Here is a 19669-nt window from a genome sequence, read left to right as displayed (position 1 = left end):
ATCCTAGTTTTGCTATTTTTTTTTTTTTTTAAAGATTTTATTTTTATTTTTATTTATACAAGCACTGGGTACAGTCAGAAGCGCGTGAGGGTGAGAGAATTCACCAGAGGCAGAGCGGGGAGCAGAGCAGGCAGAAGGACCGAAGCACACTGCTGAGAGGAGCAGCGGGCGGCAGGAGAGGTCTGCACGCCATGTGGGACCCTCCTCCCGTGGCCGGGGAGCAGCCGGGGATCGAACCCGCGCTGCAGAGGCTGCGGGCAGCTTTGCAACCCGGCGCTCAACCACTGCGCCACCGGGGAGGCCCCTGCTGTTTTTTTTTTAAAGATTTATTTTATTTATACAAGAGCTGGGGTACAGGCCAGGGGTGAGGAAGGATGAGAGGATTCACCAGAGACAGAGTAGGGAGCAGAACAGGCAGATGGACCGAAAGCACTGCGGAGGGGAGCAGTGGGCGAGACAGGAGAGGTCTGCTGCACTATGTGGGTATCGCCCTGGCTGGCTGGGAATCAAACCCATGCTGCAGAGGCCGGGGACAGCTTCACAGTGCTGTGCTCAACCCGCTGCGCCACTGGGGAGGCCCTAGTTTTACTGTTTTTTAACCTTTGTGATTTGGGGGCTCCAATTCCATGTTGAATAAATGGGTACAATATAATTACTGTGATGAATCAATGTTAGTATCTTATGTAAAACACCTAGAACACAGTAGCTATTCAGTACTTGTTAAATTTCTTTGTTACTTCATATTAGTAAAACAAACTAAAAAAAGTTAATTATCAAAATAGTCTCAAAATTATATCAAGCACAAATGATTTATAATATAATCTATCACAGTAAATACTAATTGAGTCAATACAATCAAAATAAAATATAGTTACTCACCAAAGAATCCCTCCATGAAACAAAGAAAATACAAAATAGAATACAATAGATCCCCAAGTAACAAGATGGTTGATCCAAGTCCAAAAGCGAGTTTCCAAAGCCATCTAAAAATCAAATTAAAAAATCATTACAAAAAAAAATAATACATTTGCTCTTTCAGATTAAATTGAATGTGTTAATTTCTAGTGACTAAGATTCTTATGAGGAAGTCCCTCAGAAAAAAAATACTAATAAAAGGATCCTAGAACAAAACTGAGTAATTTCAAGTTTATGATGTTTTTCTTCAGTGAGGAAGCATCATTGAAATTTCAGGAATATTTTATTTTCAACTCCATGGCTCAAAACAAAGTGTGTCTTTTTATACTCCACAGTGAAGTAAAATTTCAGAGATTAGTATTGCGTGGTGAGCCTTTATTAAAATAAAATGCTTTATATAGTAATAATACAACTATATATTATATATATAATAATGTAATAAAAATAGACTGAGGTTTTCCAAAATGGACCTAAGGATTTTATGACAAAAATTAAAGTGAATTATTAAATAGCAACCAAAGAAATTATTCATGACTGAAAAAGGAAAAAGGGAAATAGCTAAAGTGAAGAAAATTAATTACAAATTATACAGACATAAAGTATGTCCAAACTTCTTATTTCTGTTATCATACCTTTACGGTGACTGTTATCATCATGACTGTGAAGACCAATGTGCCAAATGTCCAGTTTCCAAACATCTGAACAGAAAGAATAAGCCATGATGTATTAAATGATATTATATAAGATATAAGGCAATAAGTAACTTCATTCCTTACTAAAAGTCACTTGCATAAGCCAGTAACAAATGAAATCTGATTAGTGAAGTTAAAGTGATACACCATAAAGCATTACTATCTTTATTATTATTATGTGCAATGAACCTCTGGATATCATCGTAAGTCTGGGAAACCAAAGATGGGTTTGAAATCGTGTGGCACAAATTTTCTAGTTAGAATGACAGTTTTTAGTGATTTCTCATACCTGTTCACACAGTAAAAATGATAAAACCCTGCTCAATCACAATTATTTTCTGAAACCATTTCAACTAGAAGTTACAGCGGACCACTTTGACACTGTATATTTGGACCCAGTATAGGTAAAGCAAGGATAGGGAAATCCATACATAAAATCACTACTTAAAAGGAAGTATTATGGCCAATGGAATGACTCTTCAAAGGATTCCACGTAAAAATGCAGTTAATGACACTTTGAAAGTATTCCCAAGGGCTTAATAGTCAACATTTATTAACATTTAAAAAAATGCAGAATCCCCAAAGAATGTCAGTATTTAATAATAAATAAGAACACAACTTAAAGTTTATGTTAATTTAGTTTATACTCATAGTCCTTACTAAAAGGCTGTTTTGTTAAATCAGATTCCTAAAAATTAGCCCTTACTTGATGAATTTCTTAACCTCTCATTTTTTTTCATTTGTAAAATGGGAATAAACCATATAGGTTTCTAAAAAATGAGTGTATGCAAAAAGTATGGGTGTCTGGCATACAAGACACACTAAAAAGTTATTATGAACAATAAATCAATTAGTATTCCTTTATTTAAGGACATTTGGGGAATTTGTCAAGAGAAAATGGATTAGTCATGTTGAGCCATTCTTTATTTTTCTTGCTTTCATCATCTCTAGAAATGACCTGGAAATAGAAAATCAGTGGGTGTCATTCATCTCAGTTCCCGGAAGAGTGCCAGTCTCCTCTTTCAGGGGCATGATGAAGAGAGTTGACAGATATACAGCCAGGAAACCTGTGCTTGTAGTGGTAACAACTGCAAATGTCTATCCTTCAATATCTAGTTTTCCAAGGTCCAGGTTGGGGTTATTTCCATGATATCTTCCTTAGAAGTAGAGGAGGATTTAAACTTCCCTTTTGCATTTAATGTCCTAGAGGTAACTGCAGAAACACATATGTTTTTTCCTAAAATTACTGAAAGTATTGTATGTAAATTTTAATCAGTTATGACTGATGACTGCTGTCTCTTTCCATTACAACTTCCCTTCAGCTGGTTGGTGAGGAAGTCGGGGGCAGAAGGCATTCTGGGGATCCAGTAAAGAAAAGTAAAGATGGGTTTATTACATTGGCTTGGGTAAGGGGGACCTACTTATGTTCCTCATAGTAACTTTCCTAAAGAAGTAAGTTTGTATTTACAGGGGTTTCCCCCCCACCCCAAAAGGGACTGCCAAAATGTCTAAGGTTTAGATTCTACTAACATGGATCTGCCCTGCTCAGAAAAGACAGATGCTCAAAACACTTTGTATACCAATCTGTTTTCTGGATCACTTCAAACTGAATTTGTTATCTAATATTTAATAAAGTCCAACTTATACTCCAAATTAAAAAAGAATCATTCATTATTCATTTATACCCTCAACAATTGTAACTGAGCATGCAATGGTAAGAATCTGAACTGTGTGGAGGAGAGAAAAGAAAACAAAGACAGCAGTTGGGTAAAAAGGCGGTTCCATTTATTAATATAGAAAGAACTAAAAAGGAAATGGATGTTCAAAAGACATTAAAAAATTCTGTTTACCTATGTTAAGTTTGAGATTCCTAGGAGACTTGTAAGTGTAGGAGGTTATTAATTATTTGAACCTAAAGAGACTGTGGAAGATGTAAATTTGGGAGTTTTTAGCATAAAAGTAGTAGGTAAAAGATGGAAAGCATAAGTTCACTCCATGAAGAGATAAAGAAAAAAAGATGGCATAGCACTGATCTCTTGGGCCACAGTTCCACTTAGAGCAGGGATTATCATATGGGGAAGATTTTGCCTCCCATTTGGCTGGGTCTGGAGACATTTTTGGTTGATAACCAGTAGTGTATGGGCTACTGGTATCTAGTGAGAAGGTTAGGAATACTGCTAATCTTTCCAGAATTTACAGGAAGAATTTCCATAACAAAAATTCATCTGGCTCAGAGTATTACTAGCGCAGAGGATGAGACACCCTGATTTTGAGGATGGGAGAGAAGACTAAAAAAGGAATAGTTTGTAAGAAATCTAAAGTAAGTTATGGAAGCAGAGAGAAGATAATGTGACAGGCAGATATCTTCCAGTCGTTGAGTTCACAAAATCTGGGACATGTTCTTAGATAAAACTATGTAAAGGTGCTGATTATCATAAAGAACATGATTTTGATGGGAGTGCTGGGGCAAAAGCCCCATAGTGTTCAAGGGATGAGAAGCGACCAGGAAGCACAAACAGAAAAAAGCTAACTGCTTCAAATTTTGCTTTTTAGGGCCAACCCCCCCCCCCCCCCCAAAAAAAAACCACCAAAAACCACCAAACCCAGTACCCAGTGCAGTTTGTGGATCAAGGAATTGTGGTTTTCAGCAGAAGATGAGAGCTTAAGAGCATGTTTATATTGTGATTGGTTGAGCCAATAGAGGATAACAGATTGATGATGAAGGAAAGAGAATTGTGCGAATAAATTACTAGATTAGGTAAGAAGGGGATTAAAAATAAACAAGAGATGGGCCTCCCCGGTGGCGCAGCGGTTGAGTGCTGGGTTGCGAAGCTGCCCGCAGCCTCTGCAGCGCGGGTTCGATCCCCGACTGCTCCCCGGCCACCGGAGGAGGGTCCCACATGGTGTGCAGACCTCTCCTGCCGCCCGCTGCTCCCCTCAAGCAGTGTATTTCGGTCCTTCTGCCTGCTCTGCTCCCCGTTCTGGCTCTGGTGAATTCTCTCACCCTCCCGTGCGTCTGGCTGTAACCCAGTGCTTGTATAAATAATAAATAAATAAATCAATCGTTAAAAAAAAAATAAACAAGAGATGAAAACTTCTGTATCAGTTTTAACTTAAATATTTATTGATCTATAACAGAATTACATCCCTAGAGTTAATCAGTTGTTCAGCTCCCCAGTACAAACTATACTATTAATTTTAAACACCTTACCAACTGTGGTTGATATTAAGTATATTTATCTGTTTTCCTTTAATGTATATTATATCTCTTTTTTATTGTATGAAATGTTAGTGCTTTAAATATTTGTCTCATGAATAAATGAAAACACAGAGAAAGTCTATAATGAACTAGATAAGCAAAGATATTTGAACTATATAACCTTTTATTAAAAGAAATCTGTATCTCTGCAACTTAGAGGAATTAAATTGTATGTGTTCCTTAATGACCTTGGTAATTACAGAAGTTAAATTGTTTGAATTGAACAAGATACTGCCTTCTTTGTGGAATACAGATACAGAATAGTACATTTCTAGTTTGAATACAGAGCTCTTACAATTTGATGATTAGGTTTAAACAGCTGATAATGTGTATAGCACCAAAGAGAAATTAATTAAGGACAGGAAGTAAGTAGAGAAATGAATGGTTAAATGTCAAAGAATAGTAGTAAACACTACTACTACTTAGTACTACCACTAACGCTTATTTTTCCTTTCTTCTCAAAATTAGAACCTGAAATTTCATCTCCTTAATCTAATTTATCTTGCTATCTCCTTCCAACTAACTAATCCGACAAGTGTGAGACCTAGAAGGCTTGATGACAGGGTGAAGAATTTCTTTTTCCTTAATTCTTTCTTTCTCATTTAGTTTTTAATGTGGTAGAAGTGTATATTTATATACACTTTTATATAATATATTTTTATATGTATAACATATATTATTTACATAATAATATATTTTAGAATGAGGGTCTGACAAGTCCAACTTTTCTAGTAGAGAAGTCCAACTGGAATTATAATATTACAATAGCTTTTCCTTTTTTTCTCCCAATCCTAAAATTTTTTATTTAAATTGTTTTTTCAAATGTTATAATTCCATGAAAAAAAAGGGCAAGCATTTTCCTTTAAGTTCCTGTATACTTCAGTAAAGCAAAAATAAAAATTTTAAAACCTTTATTTGAGCAGGATATCCTTTCAAACTGTAGTTCTCTCGTATGTAATTTTCTTCAAATCACTGAGTGAAATAGATATCAGTGCTTAAGTTCCTGAGTTAACAAAGAATTCTTTTTTTCCCTTATGCTCTTTTTCTTTTGAAGTTTTTAGGTGAAATAATCAGAGAAGCGAAATGTCATTGAATGCTGGATGGGAACTCAGCTTCCTCTGAAACTAGTCTGCTATTTTTCTTCCTATATCATATTAGTTTTCTGCTCTTGCAGTATAACATTTTCCTCCTTTCTGTTTCCTTCATTAATGTTTTTTACTCTTTAATACAGTCTCCTAGGATGCTTCCTTTGCCATTGCATTTGATGGAAGTCTGCTGTAGTTTGGAGATGAGCTGAACTCTTTTAATCTGAATTGTTCCTCTTACATTTCCCATCACCTTATATCCTCACCTATGATCTTAAGTAGCAATTTACCTTTTTAAAAAATAACGTTAAACAGCTTCTTCACTGAAAATTTCCTTCCTGAGTTTTCAGAAAGACAACATAAGATATTTACAAAAATATGAACGTAAATACAACACGGTTAGAGTAAGTGTGTCCCGAGATGAAATGACTTTGCTCTGTAGAGATCAACAGATGAGAAGATAAGTTCTCCTTAAAAAGGTCACTTATTCTTTGCACCTAATTTATAGTATACTTAACATTTTTATTATTGGTGCTTACGTCACAATTATATAACTCTTAAAAAAATTATTTCATGGGTAATCAAATTCAGAGGAACAAAAAGTAGAATGGGTATTACCAAAAGCTGGGAAGAGGGGAATACAGAGAGTAATTATTTAATAGGTAAAAGTTTCAGTTTTGCATTGTCAAAATAGCCATCCTGCCCAAGGCAGTATACAGATTCTATGCAATCCTAATAAAAATATCAGTGGCATATTTCAAAGAACTGGAGCAAATACTACTGAAATTCATATGGGATCACAAAAGACCCCAATAGCAAAAGCAATCCTAACAAAGGAGAAAGAGAATGGAGGTCTCATCCTTTCAAACCTCAAGCTAAATTATAAAGCAACAATAATTAAAATATCCTGAACTGAAACAAAAGCAGATACACAGACCGATGGAATAGAACTGAGAGCCCAGAAATAAACCCACAGTGGATTTATTACATGTGGACAATTAATCTATGACAAAGGAGCCAAAAACATACACTGGAATAAAATAGGCTCTTCAGTAAATGATGCTGGGAAAACAGCTGCATGCGAAAAATGAAACTAGACCACAGTCTCACACCATACACAAAAATCAACTCAAAATGGATAAAAGATTTGAATGTACATAGGATGGTTGGTCATTATGAACTGTTTGTCAAATACACAAAATTTTACATTCTCCAATTACAAATCTCTATGTCTCCAAACATGATACCATACTCAAGTATTGCCAATGGAAAAGAGAAACTAAAGGTGACAAGCATTTTCTAGTTTACCATAGTACCACGACTACTAACTCATTTAGCTAAGCCTAGAAAGAGAGGCTTTGTTCTGCTAAAAGTCTCCCAACAAGAACACTCCAATCAGGACTAAGTAACAACATATTGTTTGGGACGCTACCATTTTTATATTTCAGAAAAGTGGTCATTCTAAATAGTAACTTTTAATATCCTTAGAATTGTAGTGTGCACTGATGTAGCACTTTCTAAGCATACTAGAAAAATAATACTGCAATTAAAAGCAAAACCATACTAAGTTCTCATTTCTCAACTGAAAAATACAGGTCACAATATCTTTCTATTAGGAATACTGTAAGGGTTAATGAAGATAAGACATAAAGCACTTAACATAATAGTAGTAAATAAACAGTAGCTATTATTAAAACACAATCCTGAAGTGAACAACATGCAGGGACATGAATATATCCCTGTGTGAATTAATTTTTGAATAGCAATATTGTCCAGTAACCTAAGTTTCATATTAAGATTACGTTAATTACCTTTCTGTTTTATTTTCATTTGGATGAAATTTTATTAAGTAAAAAAAAAGTTTAAAAACATTTTTTATAACTGCATTTGAATTTAATATGCAAATTTTATACTTTTAAGTTGAATTTTATTTTATTATGACAGTTATGAAAAATAAAGCTAAATCAATTTAAAAAATCTTTAAAAAACTATATATTTTACCTGGCCATTTCCAAGCAGAGATACATCTTTTCCTATTAGAAAATAGGATCCAAAAAAGAAAATAAAGGCATGACTGAAACCCAGGATAGTCCAATAAAGAAATGTTTTAATGCTTAATTGACGGTTTTTACTAATGTCTCTGTAAATTAAAAAGAGAAAAAGGAATGCATAAGGACTCATATTTATTATATGCCTTCTAATTATTACAATTTGATAATCAAAAAATAAATGGACTTTTAGTTTAAAATTACTTGAAAATATTAGCAGAAAGTGTAAACCTGAATTTACATACTACTGCTATCACAAGGAAATATAATATAGATATAATACACTTGTTTAACTATGCAAAGTTGATTTATCTGTATTATATCCTATTGTAAACATTCAGTCACTGTGCTATGCTTATCTCTTGTTAGCAGAGTCATTTGAGTTAGGTTTAGCACTGAGGCTCCTAATTGATTACAAATTCATCAATAGCTATTATGGAAAGAATAGTATGTAGCAATCTTGGGTCAAGCCCATGTCTAAATATCCTAGGAAATCAAAATAAGTTACTAACACTCTTGGATAAGTAACACCTTTGTAAGAGTGGAGGTCACACTAATGTGGAAACTACAGTTGTTTCTAAGAAACATTTCCATTTATCTGTGAGTACTTGGTTTTGGGAAGCAAAATTAACGCAGGACATCTGGGAGAGAAGCTAATATCTTCAACCCTGTATTCTGCATTGATTATCACTCATAATTTTGAAAATGCCAGAACATGAACTAACTTGTAAGGAACTCTAGAGACAACCAATACTCAACCACTTCCTTTGTGCACATGAAATGGAATATTAATGGTTTACAGCATTACGTGCATATGACACAACTACTCAATGTATTCCTAGAATGAAAATGTGCATTCCTAAAAACAGTGAAAAAATTTACTTAAAGTTTCTTTTTGGTGTTTGACAATTATAAGTAATACAACAACAAAATTTCCTTACTAGAGTATTAATCATAAAGTCACTACCTAATGTATACACTTATTTTTAAGGTACTATTAAAAAGTGTTAACTGTGTAATACACTACTTACAATCAGAAATATTATGAACATTTAGTAAGGAAAGGTACTTACCGATAGAGAGTGGGTTTGTTCTGTAATACATGTGGGTCTATATGCTGTTCCAGCAGACTATATATCAGAATAGGTAGAGAAGTAAAACAAATATTGTATAAAGTCAGGTATACGCTATCATAAAGTGTCTGAAAAGAGAAATGGGTAGGAATTCTGAGATTCAAAATTATATATTACTACACTTATGCATCTAATCACAAAGAAGCATATTAGAAGTCTACAGTAAAGTCTAAAAGCAGAAAAAGTCTACAATATTTTCAATTTATACAACATCCATTTTAATAATTTCAATTTGTTTCTTATGTAGACATAAACATACAATGTTTCTAGATTTATATTCTTTGGGGGAATTGAAACATTTTGTCATGTCAAATGATTGTGGTATGGCAAATTGCACTTGCATTTCAAGATTCTCCACAACTTGGCCACCGTAATCTTACTCAATTCTACTACATGTATCCTAGGTTTTTACTATTCCTTAACATGCTACATAAATACTTTTGCTGTCATAGCTTTCTCTTCCCATCAGTCTTACATGTCGTTTAAGGTATGACCCATGAAACTTTATATACTGGCTTATGTCCTTAATGACAGCTTCCTCTTCTTAAAGTCGTATGTGCTAATATTGGTACTAATTGCGTATCACTTTGCCTATGCTTTGTATCCTGTTTTACTGTTACTAATACTATCTCTCAAATTATACTACAAACCCTCTGAAAACCTAACTATGCAGACTAGGGATCCTTATTATAGGCTCTTTCAACATTAATATTCTTTACTTCACTCAAGCAAGCAAACATTGTTACTGGATTTAGAGGTATAGATTATAAACAGAGGAGGAAACAGTACTAAGTATAAAATGACTCATGAAAAACCAAAGATAATTAACCACTTGTTATTTCTGGCAAGTTACTAAAACTCTGTGGACTTCAATCCTTGTCTACAAAACAAGACAGAGGAAGTCCAGAATGAAATTTCTAATGTGTAAAACCAAAGACCTAACAAGTGCTCATTGCAGTTACTGCTAACCAATTATGGGTTTTTTTTTTTTTTTAAAGATTTATTTTTTATTTTTTATTTATTTATACAAGCACTGGGTACAGTCAGAAGCGCGGGAGGGTGAGAGAATTCACCAGAGCCAGAGCGGGGAGCAGAGCAGGCAGAAGGACCGAAGTACACTGCTGAGGGGAGCAGCGGGCGGCAGGAGAGGTCTGCGCGCCATGTGGGACCCTCCTCCGGTGGCCGGGGAGCAGCCGGGGATCGAACCGGCGTCGCAGAGGCTGCGGGCAGCTTCGCAACCCAGCGCTCAACCGTTGCGCCACCGGGGAGGCCCACCAATTATGGGTTTTTTCCTCTCTGAGCCTATAATTCAGAACCCTTTTCAATGCAGCACTATAGATGCCTTCTATCTTCCGAGGTGAAATCTGTAAGTCATCCTTAAGCTTAATTCCCAAAGTTCCTTCTAATCTAACAAAATCCTGAGTCAGAAAAAAAATAATGATGCAGTCTCCTTATAGCTATCAGGTCTACAGCTTATAAAAATAGTACAGATAAGTTAAAAAAAGTTAGCAAAATTCTATCATAAGCCATTATGTTTCTATTTAAAAAAGAATTATGAATTAAATACATTTTGGTATTAACACTCACTTCAAAATGAAAATCACAATTTTATGACTATTGTATTGATTAAATATACTAATTAGAGATGTTTATCTTGTGATATGTAGGATTAGGCAATACAAAAAAAGACCTTTTAAGTGTTAACCAAAATTTAAACACAACTCTAAAAGGATAAGACAAGATTCTATTTACTTACTTGTTGAGAAAACAAACAGTAGAACTGATATAAAAATTGGGGTGTGATAAAGCACACATTCTGAAAAACAAGATTAGACAGAAATAATTAACATACTTGGAAGAACAATTCCTAGAATTGACTATTAAAAAAATCCAAATACAATCTCAAATTGATGTGGTTAAGTAGATCTGCCTGTAAGAATTTATCCCATTTTACTAAAAAATGTTTAAAAGTATTTTAAAGAATGTAAATGTCAAAGTTAAAATCTCCTTGACTCATATCAATGCCAAGCAACACCACAATTTTGAATTTATAATCTTCCAACTATTATTCAGTACTTTAAATACATAATACAATTTGTTAGATTTATTTACAATTTAGGGCTTTATAACAGCATTACAATGCAAAAACATTTAATAATAAATGGAACCATCAAAACACCTTTCCATTTCCATACACTTATGTCACAGAAAAAGCTAGAAAAAAACCCCGCCATTAGCAATATGTAACCTACTTATATTCTTTCATTGTCCTCCAGCTACTTCATAATTATAGGAATATATGCAATATAGGATGCTGTGGTGTATTAAATGTCTTGGTAATAGGGCTTCTTTACATTGAGGTTCCATATACCCTCAACTTCCCTAAAATGGCCTCTATCTGCCCAATTCTCCTGCTTCCCTGTGCCAGCAGCACATACTGTCAACTTCTCATGTGACCTTCATGTGGCCCAAAAGGGTCAAGAGATAGAATGGAATTTCATGTGGTATCCTTATAATCTTATGTATTTCATTTTATGTATCTAAAACACCTAAACTAAGTGGTTTATACATTTTACTAGACTACCAAAGGGTGACTCATGGAACAAAAAAGAAACTATCATCTTGGAGCTAAATTAAAGCTTATTCCTGGTTCAAGATAAAAATGACATTAAAGAAATCAAATTATTCTCTAATTTGCATAGAATAAAATGTATCAATTTTGATGTAGCCCCACTGATTGACTTTTGCTTTTTCCCCCTTTGTTGTTGGAGCTGAGTCTCCAAACTTGAAAGCTTTTGGACAGCAAAAGAAACTATCATTAAAATGAAGAAATAGGGCCTCCCTGGTGATGCAAGGGGTTAAGCACCACACTATGAAGCAGTTCACAGCCTCTGCAGCACAAGTTCCATCCCTGGCTGGCCAGGGAGCAACCCACATGGCGAGGCAGACCTCTCCTAAGTCTTGCCCGCTGCTCCCCTCAGCAGTGTATTTCATTCAGTCTGTCTGTTCTGTTTCCTACTCTGTCTCTGGTGGGTCCTCTCATGCCCTGTATCTCTGGCCTATACCCCAGCTCTTGTATGCATAAATAAATAAATTTTTTTTAAAAAATGAAGAAACAGCCTATCAGATAGGAGAAAATCTTTGTATATTATACATCTGACAAGGAGCTAATATCTAAGATCTATGAAGAACTCATACAACTCAAAAAGAAAACTCACTAAAAAAAATGGCAGAAGAGCTAAATAGGTGGTGGACTATGGATACTTTGGTGGTGGGTACAATATAGTAACAACACCTGAAGGGAGGACCTATACTTCTAATGAAAAAAACTTCATAAAATGAATTCTCCATAAACTTACCTTATAAAAAAAATACTGTACAAGGGTAGATATTCTAATATAATAAAAATGACCATGAACAAAAAGCAATTTGGAGAGAAATTTAAACCTAGCTATTGCATAGTCACTGTTTCTTGCAGCTTGTCTTCCTTCTTTACCCATGATTCCTGTAATAAAGGGGACAAAAAGGCAAATTACATGGTAACTAGTGTGATTTTCATGATATATCTGCAAATATCTTAATTATCTATAGCAGTGGAACCTAGACTTAGGATCCCTGTATATACTAACATATAGCAGAGAGAAGACTCCTAAAAGATTGTTCTACTAAAATTAAATATGTAATTAATACAAAGCTACAATATGCACATATGTAACATCAATTTGCAAAGAATTAGAATATCATAAAAAATACAATTAAAATAAAAATAATACTCAGAGTTCAAGATCTAAGAAAGAACATCAATTTTTACACAAATAAACACAAAGCACTAGAAAAACTCTAAAACAGCTTTCATTTCACGATTTCCAATGAACATAAAATATTCAAGTTGAGTGATATGAAATTAGGAAAATAAGCCTGTTTAGTGGTTTTAAAACTTTCATGCATAAGTCAAACAAAATATGTTCAAAAGAAAAGTGTACAATTATGTGAAATCAGCACATTTTACTTGATAAATGAGTATTTTATTTTAGGTAAAGGTAATCCTTCAAGTTTTAAAAAACTTGTGTGTCAAGACTGTTTTTTTTCTAGTTGGAGGAAGCTTTGAAAAATTTCTATTCTATCTTCAAATTTTTTAATTTTGTCATAAAAGAAATATTCCAAAATTTATAGGTAAAGATAACTATCAACATGTAATAAAAGCCACTATTTTTGGTCTATACAGTTTTAGAATTTTGTCTTCTGTATACTTTTTTGGTAATATATACAAATAATATGCTTTAGTCACTTCAATATATTATGGACATTGTTTATAAAATATATATCAACATATTCGTTTATTTTCTTAAAAGAAATTCCTGGATGCATAATTACTAGGTAAATAGGCACACATCAAAATTTTGGTTATACCAATTCACATTCCCACTAATGTAGTATAAAAGCATTTGTTATAATCTTTGCCAACTCCAGGTTTCATCAGTCTTTGTAATTCTCCCAATCTGACAGGCAATTTTTACTTGCATTCCTTTGATTATTACTGAGACTGAAAACTTTTTCATGCACTTAGTATACATTATAGATTTATCCTTTTGTGGCAACTGATGGCTCACATCCTTGCCAATATTTTCTTATTCACCTTAATTTGTTAAGGTCTCACATATTAGGTATCATCCATTTTGCAAATATTCTTTACTAATCTGTCCTTAAAATTTGTTTCTAGAAGAGTATTTACTTCTGTCACATATTGATCTTTGTAGTTCCTTGCTTTTTGTTTTTGTACTTAAAATATTCTTCTATACCTCAAATTATAGCATATTCATTAAAATTTTCTTTCATTACTTTTTATGGTCTTCAAATCAAGTTTGTTTCTTTAAATCTGCTTATACATTAAATTTCCAGAAGCTTGACTTTATTCTAATTTACTAGTCTCTCTTTTATCACATAAAAATTAAACTCTAGTCTTTTATACTTTAATTATGGCATAGGAAATTGTAATCAAATAGAGATTTATGAGACACAATAGAATACAAACTAGAAAGAAAATTAGGTGTTCAAATGAAGAGTTAATCATCCCAAAGAGCAAAGGAGTTCACTTGAGAGATACATTGGAACTGTTAGACCCAACAGCTTACTCTTCACAGGAAACTACAAAAGTGATTTCTGGAACAGGAACTACGTAACTCTGTTCGAACTCCAAAATTTTATCCTTCAGTAAAAACTCATACTTTTCTCTTTGGCTTCTGTACATGCATAATAAAATTATTGAGGAAGACAACTGACTTTCAGATAACTGACTTTATGGTCAGAAAATGGCATAGAGAGGAAATGAGAGATAATTTTTATGTACTAAAATGAGTGTTTTGAATAATAATTTTAGACAAAAGCAGAATTTGTAATAAAATTATTAAATTTTAAAATCTATGTGAAATTTATATCTTATATTTATATTGTAGTTTGGCATAATTTCCTATCTATAAAAGTGTCCTTAAAATGGGATGCAGAATCTTTAGATGGACAAATAACAACATTCTAAAACAAAAATTTAAAAATGTAAGGGCACAAGAGACCGCTGATGGGGATATACTGTGTCATCATTTTGCATTTATTTTTCATTCACATTTAATATGGCACTTGGGTCTACAAAATGAAAATTCAAAATCAGTAAATAATTATACCAACTTTGGAGGTTTAGGAAAAAAAAAATCAATCACCTATGCCAACATGTGCTTCTTGTATCATGCTCACATCATTAGCACCATCACCAACCGCCAATGTTATAGGTTTCTCAGGTGAGATTTTTATCAGTCTTATGACCTGAAAGACATACAATTAATTATTTATGAAATTTCAACTTTCTTGTATTTATATAAAGTCAGTTATCTGAAATAATTGTAAGAACAGTAGACTAATGAATAAGATTAATGTAGATAATAATATGCACTGGAATTACTTCTTGAGGGACTACTAGGAATGTTTCTCTGAAATGACAAAGCAAAACAGAGTATAATCTTTGCATTTTATTATGGGAAGCAGAATCTTAAATACAGCTTAAATTTGTAAAAATTTTAATAATTGTGTTAGAAAAAAACAATTGTACTTAATTGAACTTTGTCAGGCAAAACTTTTTCTTTCTCAAGATATTTCTGTTTGATAAAATAGGAAAAGGATATTTTTTTTCCTGTAATGTAATTTAAAAATTTTAAGAGAAGTGAATATTAACTGCATTAAGATCAAAATAAAGGTTTCTTTGAAATTCTCAAACTTTCTTTTATAAGGAACCTAGGCATTAGTTCTGTTTAGCCTCTATGCCAGTCTCCATAGACTGAGGTACATGAATTACAATACTATAAACATTGTAAAAAGTTCTAGGAAGCCAAAATATTAAATATCTAGCTTATTACAGCTGCACGTGGAGCAGAGTATAGATAGCATTTCCAAGGGTATTTGTGAAAGATACAATTTAAGATCTCAAATTACAAAATATGGAATTACAAAAAACATTTGTATAAGCTTTGTATGGTAGCAGAATTTTAAGTATTTCCTGTTATAGCTTCATGTCACAAATTTTCAGCTTTTTATCAAGCTTCTATACTATCACTTAATAGCCATTTTTAACAAACAAAATGATTACTTCATGAGAATAAAAGACTCAGAGATTACAAATCTACCTGAACATTGCAGATGAATTAAATTTTTACAATGCTCATTAAATTGTGAAACATTAAGCATCATAGTTCAAATTTATGTCTTAGCAAAATCACAAACTGCTACCCATCATAGACTTTCTAGATCATTATCAATAGTTAAAACTTTAATATTCACTCTGAAGATTCCAAAAGTATAAGTACATGCTTAAATTTCATAGTGTGAGAAATGACTGACTCCTATAAGATTCATATATTGCATACTACTAAATGGAACTAGGTAATCACTAACTTTAAAGAATACCTTAAGATCTAAATATGTTTATGGAACTTTTTATAATATCCACATACCTTTGCTTTCTGCAGTGGTGCCATACGACAGCATAATACAGCTGAACAATTTCTGCAAACTTCCATAAACAGTTTTTCATGCTCCCTGAGTGCAAGAGATAGGCTGGTCCCATCCACCACCAACCCATGCTGAATCACATGATCCTCTGTAATTCTAAAACACAAAATAATTATATCCTCTGTAAGGGACTATGAAGCCATATTATTTATACTCATGTAGTAAACAATTATAATTGAAAGAGACCATTCACCCACTGACTCTACTGTTAGGAAACTGGTATATTAGGGAACAAAGTGGGCTGTATTACCTAAAGGTTAAGATTAAGCAGAACTGAGATTCACTGACCCAACCATTAAAACAACATACTCAATTTTACAATGAATTGCTATGTAGTTACAAAAACTACATTTTAAAAAATGTGAACTGTAACACATAATTTGAGGATATTCTCCCAAATTGTACAACAGTTTTATGAAAATAAAAAACATTATATATTTAGCAAATTCTCTTCAGATAAAAAATGTTCAGGAAAATTTTTGGCCTTGATTATATATATGTAAGGAGGAAAGAAAGGAATGAAGCAATCATTCTTTATAGTAGCCCCTGTAATGAACTACAATGCTAGATATCACTATGGTAGATCATGGACTTGTGTGTGGGCACATGTTACATGAATTATACTAGAGCATGGTCCGATTACTGGCAGCTGGGCTATTTGTTGTCAGGAAGAGATAAGGAGCTTGCCTCAGTATGCCAATCAATACATCACTGAGCACTTATCTGTTCCATTTCTTCTCACTCCCCCTTTAATAATAAGACTTTATCAATGAAAGAAGCAGTGCACAGATTTATTCTGGTGCAAGTTCCTTATTTTGCTAACGGCCAGCACTTGCAGTGGCATTGTGCTACACCCACCTAAAAGAAAATACTATACAGTTCACCACTGGGTTCACAGTGTAGCAGGGACTGCTACTGAAAAACAGCCCTCCATTTTTTTCTCCCCAGTCTTAATATTATTGATACCTGTAACATATGTATGTTTAAGGTATACAACATATATAATGCAAGATGATTAACACTGTAACACCTCATCTTTTCATGGAACTACCAATTTTTTGGTAGTAATAACACTGAAAATCTACTCTTAACAACTTTCAAACATATAATGTAATATTGTTAATTATAGTCACCATGCTATATATTAGCTCTCCAAAACATATTCATTTTATATATAAGCTGTGAGTTTGTATCTTTTGACCAACATCTTCCATTCCTTCATACCCCAGGGCCTGGCACATATATTTGTCTTTCTCTATCCAACTTATTTCACTTAGTATAAAGCCTTCAAGATTCATCCATGTTGATGCAAAAGGCAAAATTTCCTTATTTTTTTATGGATGAATAACATTCCAGTGTGTGCATCACATTTTTTTTTTAAAGATTTATTTATTTATACAAGCACTGGGTACAGTCAGAAGCATGGGAGGGTGAGAGAATTCACCAGAGCCAGAGCGGGGAACAGAACAGGCAGACTGACGAAATACACTGCTGAGGGCTGCAGCGGGCGCGGCAGGAGAGGTCTGCGCACCATGTGGGACCCTTGCCAGTGGCTGGGGATCGAACCAGTGCTGCAGAGGCTGCAGGCAGCTTCGCAGCCCAGCACTCAACTACTGAGCCACCAGGGGAGGCCCTGCATCACATTTTTAATCCAATTAACCAATAAAGGACACTTAGTTCAAGTCTTGAATTATTGTAAATAACGCTGTAATGAACAAGGGAGTATCTCTTAGTGATTCCATTTCCTTTGGTTATATACCCAGAAGTGGAATTGCTGGATATGGCAGTTCTTTATTTTTCTTTATTTAAAGATTTATTTATTTACATAAGAACTGGGGTACAGGCCAGATGCGTGGGAGGGTGAGAGAATTCACCAGAGACAGAGCGGGGAACAGAACAGGCAGATTGACAAATACACTGCTGAGGGGAGCAGTGGGTGTGATAGGAGAGGTCTGCTGCGCCATGTGGGACCCTCGCCGGCCAGATCGAACTGGTGCTTCAGAGGCTGCGGACAACTTCACAGTGCTTCGCTCAACTGCCTGTGCCACTAGGGGAAGCCCAATGACAGTTCTTTTAAAAAAACTTTTGAGAAACTTTCACACTGTTTCCTATAGTGGCCGTGATTTCTATTTTTAAATGAAAAGTGAAATGATTATTAAATGAGCAATAAGCTATAAAATTAAACATGTTAATAGATTTTAGTCTTGTTAAGAAAAATCTTTTATAAACTAAAATGATGTGTTTTATAGTATGCCTAATAACTGTTGTGTTAAGGAACACTAACACAATTGTAACTAATAAATGATAAGCAATTGACTTTACAACAAACTTTCTAAAAATGTTTTCTTTTTATTAATTCTCCAATATCTGAAATGATTTTTTCTTCCTTATTGGTCAAATTTTATCAACCTGTGCTGTCTCCAGTGTCTTCAGTCTTAAATTGTCTGCCCAAGTTGGAGAAGAAGGGCTTTCAGTTAAGAATGGGAGAGATCATACTGGTTTTCTAAGGAAGCCTCCAAAGGCACATTAAATTAGGTTTTCCTCTGGAGAGGCTTCATAAATACCATATTATCTTACAATCCGTGGGATAATATTTATGAAATGTGGAAAAGCACCTCAGAGATCTGGCATATAGCAGGTAACATCTGTCATCTCTGTAGCCTCATGTCAATACTGCCCATACCCTCTCCCATCTATCCCCTTCTCCAACCATATTTAACTTTATAGTATAGCATTTTATACTATCAATTCCTTGAATAATCCTCTCTCAGCTTTGGGAATTTGTTCCCTTTGCATATTAATGTTACTGTCTGATTAGTTATGTCATCTCTTAGGAGGCAATGCTCATGAATTCTTCCATAGGGCTCTTCTATGTCTAGGCTAATCTTCTGTCCATCTATGCCTTCTATTCTTGCATCAATTACAATTCAGCTGTGATAAGTCTATGACAATATACTTGTTTGTGATTATTCTATGACAATATATTTTTGCTTATCCTATAAACTGTAAGTATCCTGAGAATCAATAATACAGCTCTTAGCACTGTGTTCCAAATGCCTACATAGGAGATACAATCAAAACATATTTGTGAAAGAATGGATAAAGTTTTAAAAGGTATTAAAAAAAGGTATGTAATTCTTTGTTCTACCCAAGATTTTTAGAATAGATACTTCCTAAAAGTTGGTAAATAAAAATCCTATATGGCTACCTTAGAAAATATAATCCACCAAAAAAACAGCATCTGATGCTTACACTTGTAATGTATTGTGAAAAATTATGCTGTGTTAAATGGGGGTTGCTAAATAAAGTTAATCTGCCTATAAAATAAAGATTCAGAAAAAAGAATGAATACAGAGTATGAATACTAATGAAAGCTTTGTATAGTAAAAGGCAGATTAATTTCCCTTTATTATGCAAAATAGATCAGGGATTGGCAAATGTTTCTATAAAGGGTTAGAAATAAATATTTAAATTTGAGGTTCTG

The 19669-nt window shown here is 33.7% G+C and overlaps 1 protein-coding gene across 3 annotated transcripts in view; it reads right to left on the bottom strand.

Annotated features, from left to right (window-relative positions):
* ATP11B (ATPase phospholipid transporting 11B (putative)) overlaps nt 1–19669 on the bottom strand; it is a 105393-nt gene that overhangs the window by 19613 nt on the left and 66111 nt on the right. For all 3 annotated transcript variants that reach the window (XM_037525166.2, XM_054700401.1, XM_054700400.1), the window contains exons 20-27: nt 16128–16281; nt 14844–14946; nt 12492–12637; nt 10889–10948; nt 9073–9200; nt 7953–8091; nt 1548–1613; nt 880–983 (exon numbers count right to left, since the gene is read on the bottom strand). In XM_037525166.2, the coding sequence (XP_037381063.1) occupies nt 880–983; nt 1548–1613; nt 7953–8091; nt 9073–9200; nt 10889–10948; nt 12492–12637; nt 14844–14946; nt 16128–16281 (900 nt within the window). The remainder of the gene's footprint in view (nt 1–879; nt 984–1547; nt 1614–7952; nt 8092–9072; nt 9201–10888; nt 10949–12491; nt 12638–14843; nt 14947–16127; nt 16282–19669) is intronic.

The sequence above is a fragment of the Talpa occidentalis genome, unplaced genomic scaffold (assembly GCF_014898055.3).
Source record: "Talpa occidentalis isolate TD23 unplaced genomic scaffold, MPIMG_talOcc4v2.1 talOcc4.4, whole genome shotgun sequence".
In the NCBI taxonomy this organism is placed as follows: domain Eukaryota; kingdom Metazoa; phylum Chordata; class Mammalia; order Eulipotyphla; family Talpidae; genus Talpa; species Talpa occidentalis.
This window is presented reverse-complemented; position numbering and strand designations above follow the sequence as displayed.